This window comes from Mustela lutreola, chromosome 11 (genome assembly GCF_030435805.1).
Source record: "Mustela lutreola isolate mMusLut2 chromosome 11, mMusLut2.pri, whole genome shotgun sequence".
NCBI lineage: Eukaryota > Metazoa > Chordata > Mammalia > Carnivora > Mustelidae > Mustela > Mustela lutreola.
The window spans coordinates 93,193,640-93,204,671 of record NC_081300.1 but is presented as its reverse complement, the minus strand read 5'-3'; the positions used below and the strand labels follow the sequence as shown (position 1 = coordinate 93,204,671).

The following is an 11,032-nucleotide window of genomic DNA, read 5'->3' as shown; positions in this document are numbered from 1 at the left end:
AATCTTAAACACACACACACACACACACATACCACAAACAGGGACACCTGGGTGGCTTAGTCGGTTAAGCATCTGCCTTTGGCTCAGGTCATGATCCTGGAGTCCTGGGATCAAGTCACACATTGGGCTCCCTCTGCTTGCCACTCCTCCTGCTTGTGCTCTCTCTCTCTTAATCTCTCTCTCTCTGACAAATAAAATCTTAAAGAAACAAAAAACAAAAAACCTTATGCTGAGTGAAAGAAACCTGACATAGAAGCAGACATGATTGTATGGTTCCATTTATATGAAACTCCTCTCCGAAGTGAAAGAAAACATACAAGGAGTTGCCAGGGCTAGTTGGAGGAGGAATGGGGAGTATTGGGAGAGTGATGGAAATAATGTGTATCTTGCTAGCAGTCATAGTTCCGTAGGCCAAAACACCCTGTGCACTTAATATGGGTGCTTTTATTGTTTGTAAATTATGCTGCAATAAAATTGAAAAGATAGGATAAGTAAGGGGCGCCTGGGTGGCTCAGTGGGTTAAAGCCTCTGCCTTCGGCTCAGGTCATGATCCCAGGGTCCTGGGATCGAGCCCCGCATCGGGCTCTCTGCTCTGTGGAGAGCCCGCTTCCTCCTCTCTCTCTGCCTGCCTCTCTGCCTACTTGTGATCTCTCTCTGTCAAATAAATAAATAAAATGTTTGTTTGTTTTTTTAAAGATAGGATAAGTAAGAAAAAAAAGATGCCACAGATCCTTGAACCAATAAGGCATAAAAAACAGCAAGTCTGAAAATCTGGCTTATAACTCTCCTAAATACATTGTGTGCAAGTCAGAAATGGAAGAAGAAATATGATTTTTTTTTCCTGCTTACAAAAATAACCTACTTGCAAAATTATTTAATGGTATGATGTCGAAATCCTTGTAAGCCCAACTTTTTATTTTATTTTATTTATTTTTTTTTTAAAGATTTTATTTATTTGACAGAGATCACAAGCAGGCAGAGAGGCAGGCAGAGAGAGAGGAGGAAGCAGACTCTCTGCTGAGCAGAGAGCCCGATGCGGGGCTCGATCCCAGGACCCTGGGATCATGACCTGAGTCGAAGGCAGAGGCTTTAACCCACTGAGCCACCCAGGCGCCCCATAAACCCAACTTTTTAGTGGCCATCACTGGGAATGGATGATTCCTCCAGTTTATCTCTAAAACCTATTCTAACATATTACTAGATAGTTTAATATTACTAATATTATTTGTTAATATTGGATTTACAAATACAGTCCTAGGAGAAAGAGAGAGCAAGCCTACATGTGCGGAGGAAGTGGGGGGCAAAGGGAGAGGGAGAGAGAGAATTCCAAGCAGGCTCCACACCTGGTGTGAGCCCTACAGGGGCTGGGTGGAGGGGGGCCGGAGGTCCTCAGTGACCATGATCTGAGCCAAAATCAAGAGTTGGTTACTAAATCGATTGAGCCACCCAGGCACCCCTGATGTATTTGGTTTGTAACTTTCTTTTCATAAAACAATGTATTTGGCATATCTTTCCATGCTCACTTCTTTTTATTTTCTTTTTTAATTATTTGTTGATTTTTTAGAGATTTGTTTACTTGTCAGAGAGAGAGAGAGTGAGAACACACAAGCAGGGGGAGTGGCAGGCAGAGGGAGAAGCAGGGAACTGACATGGGACTCGATCGCAGCAACCTGGGATCCTGACCTGAACTAAAGGCAGACACTTAACAAACTGAGCCACCCAGGCATCCCAAAAGATGTTTTTGAAAGAGAAGAAAGAGAAGGGAGGGGAGGGCAGAGGGATAAGGAGAGAGAGAATCCTCAAGCGGTCTCCCTGCTGAGCACAGAGCCTGTTGTGGGGCTTCACATGGGGCTCAATCCCAGGACCCTGAGATTATAACATGAATCAAAATTAAGAGTTGCCTGCTTAATGACTAGACAACCAGGCATCCCTTGATTCTTTTTACTTTTTCTATGATTCCATTGAAGTACAAATTACTTAACTGGTCTCCTTTTGAGGGACCATTTATCACCATTTTTTCTTCCTGGAAATAGTAATAGACATCCCTGTAATTACATAGCATGAGTATACACACACACACACACACACACACACACACACACAAGTTGGCTTCCTAGAAGTTTCTTGATCAAGTCATTTTGTCAAAAGGAGTAATAGCTTTTGGGCACCTTGGTGGCTCAGTGGGTTAAAGCCTCTGCCTTCTGCTCAGGTCGTGATCTCAGGGTCCTGGGATCGAGCCCCACATCGGGCTCTCTGCTCAGTGGGGAGCCTGCTTCCCTTCCTCTCTCTCTACCTGCCTCTATACCTACTTGTGATCTCTGTCAAATAAATAAAATCTTTAAAAAAAAAAAAAAAGGAGTAATAGTTCTAAGGAGAAAAATTGCTCCCCTTCTGTTGCAGTGGTTACAGGCTATGTGAATGGGAGAAGGAGATACATTCTCAGGGATTCACGTACTTATAAAGATTTTTTTTTTTGACAAGTTTATTTATTAGAAAACACAAGACCCAGCTCTGGCTGATTTAGTAAAAGTGGATTTTTGTTGAAAGGATTCTGTTTAGGGGTACCTGGGTGGCTCAGACAGTTAAGCATCTGCCTCGGTTTTGGTCATGATCCCAGAGTTCTGGGATGGAGCCCCAGATCCGGCTCCCTGCTTTAAGGGGAGTCTGCTTCCTCCTCTGCCTGCTGCTCCCCCCTGCTCATGCTTTCTGTCTGTCAAATAAGTAAATAAAAAATTTTAAAAAGTTTATTTATATACAAAAGAAAAGATACTGTTTAGTTCACAGGATTGCTGGGAAGTGTTATAATTTGAATTACATTTTGTGGGTCAGTCAGAATCACTACTGTAACACTTTTTAAAAAAGATTTTATGTATTTATTTGTCAGAGAGAGAGAGAGAGCACAAGCAGGGAAAGTGGCAGGCAGAGGGAGAAGCAGGTAGCCAACATGGGACTCAATCCCAGGACCCTGGTATCACGACCTAAGCCCAAGGCACATGCTCAACTGACTGAGCCACCCAGGCGTCCCTGTAACACTGTTTCTTTGGGAAAATCTGTTTCAAAGTTCAGAAGAAACCTATTTACAAATAACATAAGTTCACCGCACACGGGAAGACTGCCCCTAATTAACTGCCGTGACTCAAAGGCTCTGTGAACAGCTGCTGTAGGTTGAGTGAGCTTATGTAGGTGTGTTGTGAAATACTTATATACTGTGTGTACTTATTCAGTTCTGATGCTAACCTCCTGACTACCCAGGTTTAAGGGTGCAGTTCTTGTACTATGGTGATATGCTAAGAAATAAATATTTGGTCTTTATCCTGGTTCCTGGCCCAAGAGCTTCTAAAGTCCTTGGAAATTCCCTGAGAAAAGTGTCCTTAGTTGTTCATTATATGTTCCTTTCAACCATACCTGGGTTTATGTTCGTGAGGTGACTCTTGGTGAGCCCCTAGGTAGCTTCACGATGGCAGCTGGTTGCCAGAAGAGCTAATGTGAATAGTGAATTGGAAATATCAACCCCACTTCACCCCTCTACCCGTGCCTCTGGGGAAGGGAGAAGGGCTGATGGCTGAGTTAATTATCAAAGGCTGATGATTTAATCCACCATGCCTGTGTAATGGGACCTCTATAAAACCCCTAAACTATGGAGTTTGGAGAGCTTCCGGGTTGGTAAATGCATCCATGTGCCAGGAGGATGGGATACTCAGTTCCACTAGGACAGAAGCTCCTGTGCTGGAAACCCACCAGCCCTTGCCCGGCATGCATCTTCGCCTGGCTGTTATCTATATCCTTTATGATATCTTTTACAACCAACCAGTAAACGTAAGTACAATGTTTCCCTGAGTTCAGTGAGTCATTACAGCAAATTATAGAACCTGAGGAGGGGGTTGTGGGAACCTCTGATTTATAACGGGTTGGTCAGAAACATAGGTGACAACATGAATTTGAAACTGGCGTCTGAAGTGTCTATATCGGCAGGGGTGGGGGATGTTTTGTGGGACTGAGCCCTTAACCTGTGAGATCTGGTGCTAACTCCAGGCACTGAGTGTTAGAGTTGAATTAAATTGTAGGATACCCACCTGAAGTCTGGAGAGTTGAAGGACTGGTTGTTGATGGGAGAGAAAACTCTGTGCATTTGTTGCCAGAACTTAATTGCTGTGAGTGAAAAACAGACCTTATTAGTCCCCAACAAGACTGTCCTCACTTTAGTCCCAGCCACACCGTAGGGGGCCCCAGGCCAAGCATACTTCTGACTAACTGGCTATCAGTTCAGGGTTTCCCATGACTCCCTGAGTTTGATAATTCATTTGAATGACTCACAGAACTAAGAAAAGCACTATGCTTACAGTTACAGCTTTATGATACAGGACATAGTTCAGAAACAGGCAAATGAAGAGATACGTGAGGTTTAATATGAGGGGCATCACAAAGCTTCTTTGCCTTCTCCCTGTGGATTCAGGGTGTGTCACCTTCCTGGCACATCAATATGGTCACCAACTAGGAAGCTCCCTCCAGCTTAGGTGTCCAGAGTTTTTATTGGGGTTTTATTACCATAGGCACGATTGATAATCCAGACCCCTCCCCTCCTCAGAGGTGGAAGGTCTGATCCTCTGATCAAGGGCTAGGTCTTTTGGTGACCAGCCATCATTCGGAAGCTATGTAGGGGCCCACCTTGAGTCACCATGACCTTAACAAAGACACTCCTATCACTCAGGAAATTCCAGTTTTTTGAAGCTCTGTGCCAGGAACCTGTGACAAAAACTAGATCTATTCTTCTTAAAATGTATTTATTCCAATTGTACACACACACACATATATTGCTTTACAGATACATACAACTTGTTGTTGGCAGACTTTATTTATTTTTGTTCATGAGTTTGGAGAGTCCATACAGGTAGCAGTAGAGAATATGGGAGTCAAAACTGCGATCCAGCGCCTAAATCCTCTGCAAAAAGCAAAGTGCTCAAATATGGATAAAGCCTTGCAGAGGTCTTGCATGAGGGCGTTATCACAGCAATAAGAATGACTAATAAGTATTAATGGCTCATGACAAGAGAACAAATGCTATTAAATTATCTTAATATATTAAGCGTATTAGTAATGTTTGTGTGTGTATTATTCATGCAAATATTATTAGCCTGTGTCAAGGTTAGCCGCTGGGCCCTGAGAACCAAGCTTCCAGCTCAGACCTTACCCCAGCTGTGCAAGGGCTGGGACTTTTCAGGGATTCACCCCCGGTGGAGCTTGAGGAGCCAATCGGCTCGCATCAGGCGGGGCCCTGGGAGCGACAGCGGTATCATCCAATGGCTTGACAGCTGGTGCCGCCCCTGGCCAATGGGCGCGCTTCTCCGCGGCGGTCGGAAGTGGTGAGGCGGCTCTGGGGGCCGTTGTTCAGGGCGGGGGGCTGAGTGGGGAGGCTCTGTGTCTGCGGCTAGCGGGTTCGCTGCAAGTCCTTGCTGTCGTCCCGGGTGAGTGTAGCGGCGGCCCGAGCCTTGGGAGCCTCACTGCGGTTCGGGAGGAGGCCGGCATCCCTGCGGCTTGGTGTGTGGGCGAGGGGGCTGTGGGCCCCGGGGGTCGCGGCCGTGTGGAGAAAGACGGCCACGCCACGGCGTCTCCTCAGGCCAGTGGAGGAGGCCGCGCTTTCTCCTCGGGGAACCCGAGTCTCGGCAGCCCCCGAGCGGCGCCGCCCCTTCGCGGCCTTGGCCAGGGTGTCGGGGAAGTGGGCGTCGTCCCGAGCGCGGCTGTGGGCACCGCGCCCCGGGCGGAGCCGGGCTCCAGCCGCGAGCCCCCAGCTTGCGGGGCGGGAGGTGGGGACGAAAAGGGGCGGTGTCGCGCCGCCTTAGTGCGGGCTCTCGGCCGGGGACCGGGGTTCGAGTCCCCACTCCGACCAGCTGTGCGGCGGCTCGCTCCAGAATGGGATAAATGGCTTTCACCTGCTAGGGTTCCGGCCTGGGGGCGAGGGTCCTTGGGAAGCGCTTAGCAGTCAGACGGTACATTTGAACCGCTGCTGTTTTGCGAAGCTGGTGCCCTCTCCCGCTCCCCACCCGCGAACTCCCCGGGGGAGGGGGCGGTTGGAAACCGCCTCCTGCGCCTGGACACGAGGGGGCAGCTGCGCCCGAAACCTCAGAGAGGGGCTCCTTGTCAGGTTGGAGACTTGAGTTGTCCTGGGGCAGTTCCGTGCATTCGTCCCTTTGCTCCATACAGAGGGCCCTTTGGAGTATCGTCAGTTGTCTGCCTGAGGGATTTGAGCCCCAGAAAGGTCACGTCCCATAGCCACTGCGTGGCGGAACCAGAGCTCGACCCTCCGAGGGGCCCACTCCCAGCTCGGCCTGCCACCCCCAGACCCTTTGCAGCCAGAGGGCAGGCACTTCCCTCACCGGAAGCTCTGGTCTTGGCTTAGTTTCTGGAGCACTCCGAGGAACAGACCGCCCTGAGAAAAGTATCCAGGCTTTCCCCTTTGGGGAACGTGATTTATTTCCCTAGATCGGTGGTTCCTATCCTTAGTGCACATTTCTTGGGGGAGCGGTTCTCTGGAGTCCTGTAACTCCCTAATTTAAAACCATTCTCCGGGGTACCGTTGAGCTAGGACTGTAGACTGATACCCCTTCTGCTGTACAGGATAAGGCCCCCTTGAGTACTTCCCGTTTTTCGTTTTTCGTTCTGCTCTTCCAAATCTCCCTTTACTTTCTCTTTCATTGCCTTTTGGGCCACCTGCCTGATTGGATTTCCCCCCATTCCCATCCTCTCTTACTTCCTCTTCACACTTCAGCGTTTAAATGTCACCTTGTCAGAAAGTTCTCTTACCACCTTTTTCTAAAGTAGATTCCCTTCATCTCCATTTGTCTGTGTACTTTACCATCAAAAGACATTAAGATATCCGCTAATTTGTTTATTTTTCCTCTGTCACTAAGTTGATCTGTTATGGACACTTCACTTCCTTAGTTTGTGAAGTAGTATTACTGCCGGTGCGGCATACAGGGTCTCAATGAACATGTTGAATGAATATATGCTTTGAAAAGTGAGTTCATTCGGAAATGAATGCCCTTTGGGGTAGTATTTAAGACCAATTTTGTGTCATAGCAAAGAATAGTGGTAAGGAAATTGCCAGCACTTTGCTCTCTGCACTGACATCTTGTTTAAAAAGAAGGAAAAACTTTACAGTGCACGAACCTGGCAGACACTTTTTCAGCTAAGGATCAGCGTTAACATCATCATGTACATGTTGACATCATGTACTTTCTGTTATAATGCACTGAGATGAGCACGACATCAGTTCTGTGTTATTCTTGCTAAAAAAAAGTATTAATCATGAGAAAACACTAAACAGACTCAAACTACACTTAACACGATCTTGAAAGATGAAGAAAAACTGAAGTATCCTAAATCAGAGGATAATGGAGAAATAACTATGTGATGTGTCTTTAACCAGGAAAAGGAAATTAGTGGAATGATTAATGAATATGATTTATAGATGAGTTATTAACATTGTATTAGTATTAGTTCCCCACATTTGATAATTTTACTGTGATAATTTATGATGTATTGGGTTAAGGGTCTACAGGAGTTTTTTGTGGTGCTTTTGCTTGTCAAGTTACTTTAAAATGAAAATTTAAAAAATAGGGTAAAATATAAATGTATTGTGTAGGGACGCCTGGGTGGCTCAGTTGGTTAAGCAGCTGCCTTCGGCTCAGGTCATGATCCCAGTGTCCTGGGATCGAGTCCCACATCGGGCTCCTTGCTTGGCAGGGAGCCTGCTTCTCCCTCTGCCTCTCCTGCCGCTCTGTCTGCCTGTGCTCCTTGCGCCGTCTCTCTCTCTCTGACAAGTAAATAAATTAAAAATAAATAAATAAATGTATTGGGTATTTAATAAAATACTTTAATGTACTGGTATTGGTAACATTTTCTGTGTAGTTGTTTTTTGTTTTTGTGTTCTGCATGTCATCCTAAAAGCAGAAATGAAATTGAAAGTTTACACTTTTCTCCTTTGTAGTTTTCAGAAAGAACTAAAGATGGCTGAATTTCTAGATGACCAGGACACTCAACTATGTGACAATTGGTAAGAAATTAAATGTAAGAAATGTTGGAGTGAGAACAAACTGGTTTCTAGAACAAACTGGTAGAAGGTTGGTTTATTTATTGGCAGGTTAAATTTGTTACCATATAACATGGAAATATATGGGACTAAAAAGCCTTTTTAACAATTTTATGTAACATTGCCTGTTTTAGTGATGGGATAAGATGTAGGTTCAGGGGCGCCTGGGTGACTCAGTGAGTTAAAGCCTCTGCCTTTAGCTCGGGTCATGATCTCCGGGTCCTGGGATTGAGCTCCACATCGGGTTTTCTGCTTGGCGGGGAGACTGCTTCCCCGTCTCTCTGTCTGCCTCTCTACCTACTTGTGTACTCTGTCAAATTAAAAAAAAAAAAAAAAAAAAAAGGGTGGTAGGTTCAGGTAGCATAGAGAAATGAGTAGAATGATGTGATAGAGCTGGGAGTCTGGAGCTCTGGTACCTGCCTTTATAGTTAATGACTTGTCCAGTCACCCCACTGACTGTTTTGGAGCCTCACTTTTTTTTTTTTTTTTTTTAATTTTTTTTTTTTTTTAAAGATTTTATTTATTTATTTGACAGAGAGAGATCACAGTAGACATAGAGGCAGGCAGAGAGAGAGAGAGAGGGAAGCAGGCTCCCTGCTGAGCAGAGAGCCCGATGCGGGACTCGATCCCAGGATCCTGAGATCATGACCTGAGCCGAAGGCAGCGGCTTAACCCACTGAGCCACCCAGGCACCCGAGCCTCACTTTTTTGATGTATAAATAAGCAGATGTAATTTTGGTCTTTCTGGAAAATATAATACATTTTTTTTTTTAAATTTTTTTTCTTTAAGTAGACTCCATGTCAAATGTGGGTCTTGAACTCACGAGGCTGAGATCAAGCATCCCATGCTCTATGACCAAGCCTGCCAGGTGCTCCTTATCAGTTTTTTTTTTTTTTTTTAAAGAAGATACAAAAAATATAATGTTTGGATTAGATGCATGCTTTTCAAAACGTTACAAAGATTTCCCCATGTTGCTACGGTGGCTGTCCTGGGGGTGATTGGGAGCAAGTTTAGTGAGGTTGGTTCTACATCTAGCATTGAGAGAGTAGTACAGCCAGAGCCACCCAATTATTTTTATAAAGGATTTTACTGAAGGAATGTTCCACTGCTTTAAAACTAAAAACAGAAACAACAACAACAAAAAACCTCTAGTTAAAGTCTTCTGGTAGTCCTGCTTAATCATTATCATTTCATGATCAGAAATGTTTGTGAAGACTTGGATGTTAAGCTTCCTATTTTGGTGTATTTGACCCACGTGAGTGACAGGAAAGGGCAACTCTTTCTTGCTGAAATGAAACTTAGGATGCAGCTAATAATTTCCTGAGAGTTTGGTATTTTGGTAATGTACAAGCACTCTATGGAAGGATAAAAAAGCAAAGCAGAACTGACTGTGCTATGTTTAACTTAGTAAATTGTGGTAAAAGGGAAGAGATGTTGAAGAAGGAAAATACTTTGACTCAGATTGCTGGGAGATTTGAGCCAGATAACAATTTTTATTTTTTTATTGCTTTTTTCTTTTTATTAGGCTTTCAGCAGGATTAGGATATAATCAGAGCAACTGCTGATTGCAATATTCTTTACCTGAACAGATTTAAGATTTCATTTCTAAGAGCATGTCTTGCATTAAAGGGTATTTTTTCTACTATGCCCCTATCACTTTCTGCCAATCTAAAAGCTATTTTAGCTCTGTTTGTGTTTTATATGTGCTATTACTGGTACAAATTAATCAGCGATGCAGGTAATCACAAGAAAACATTGTGATTGTGTAAAAAACCAGACATAATGGCAATGTCACCAATTAAGATACGCTTATTTTGTCAGTTCTCCAATTTGAAGGAGTCTCAAGGCCAGGACAATATATAAATAACTATGCTAAGGGAGTTTAAAAAAAAAAGGTAAGTTAATGGAAAGCTAATGAAAACAGGGTTACTCAAAGCCAAAGCAATTTATTTAAAGAAAAAGGATTAGCATGGAACAGTAACTAAGCCAGCACAGACCTCCCATCTCAGTAACCCTGTCTAAATTCTAGGTTTAAAATTTTTGTTTTTAAAGCCATATTTCTATTCCCTAAGAAAAGGTAAACTTCAAAATGTGAGTGCCCGGGGTGCCAGCGTGGCTCAGTTTAGTAGAGTTTGCAACTCTTGATCTTGGGGTCATGAGTTCAAGCCCCACATTGAGCATAGAGTTTACTAAAAATAAAAAAATAAAATAATAAGGGACGCCTGGGTGGCTCAGTTGGTTGGGCAGCTGCCTTCGGCTCAGGTCATGGTCCCGGGGTCCTGGGATCGAGTCCTGCATCGGGATCCTTGCTTGGCGGGGGGCCTGCTTCTCCCTCTGCCTCTGCCTGCCTCTCTGTCTGCCTGTGCTCGCTCGCTCTCTCTCCCTCTGTCTCTGACAAATAAATAAATAAAATCTTAAAAAATAAATAAATAAATAAATAAATTTAAAGTGAAGGGGTCCTGGCTGGCTCAGTCGGTAGAACATGTAACTCCTAACCTAAGGGTTGTGAGTTAAAGCCCCATATTGGGCATGGAGTCTATTTAAAAAAAATAGCAAAATAAAAAATAAGAAATTTGGGGCATCTGGCTGGCTCTGTCAGAGTGTGCAACTTTTGATCTCAGGTCATAAGTTCAAGTCCCATTTTGGGCATGGAGCCTACTTAAATTTTTTTTTTAAATAAAAAAAATGAGCTGCCATTAGATCCACTGGGCCAGTAAAAGGAGTTTGTTGTTGAAGAAGTTCTTGTATGTCATCTCTCTTCTCTGTGGGGGAGAGTGTGGTCCTAAGGAATAGGAACTTCAATGTTAGAAGGTTTTGACTTATAAAGGTGCCTGGTTGGGGCACCTGGGTGGCTTAGTAGGTTAAGCCTCTGCCTTCTGCTTGCGTCATGAGGGTCATGATCTCAGGGTCCTAGGATCGAGCCCCGAATCTGAATTGGCTCTCTG

The 11,032-nt window shown here is 44.5% G+C and overlaps 1 protein-coding gene across 2 annotated transcripts in view; it reads left to right on the top strand.

The window, feature by feature from the left end:
- The first annotated feature begins 5,331 nt into the window (after positions 1-5,331).
- TRAFD1 (TRAF-type zinc finger domain containing 1) overlaps positions 5,332-11,032 on the top strand; it is a 30,081-nt gene continuing 24,380 nt past the window's right edge. For both annotated transcript variants that reach the window (XM_059139633.1, XM_059139632.1), the window contains exons 1-2: positions 5,332-5,462; positions 7,985-8,050. In XM_059139633.1, the coding sequence (XP_058995616.1) occupies positions 8,004-8,050 (47 nt within the window). In that variant the 5' untranslated portion in view covers positions 5,332-5,462; positions 7,985-8,003. The remainder of the gene's footprint in view (positions 5,463-7,984; positions 8,051-11,032) is intronic.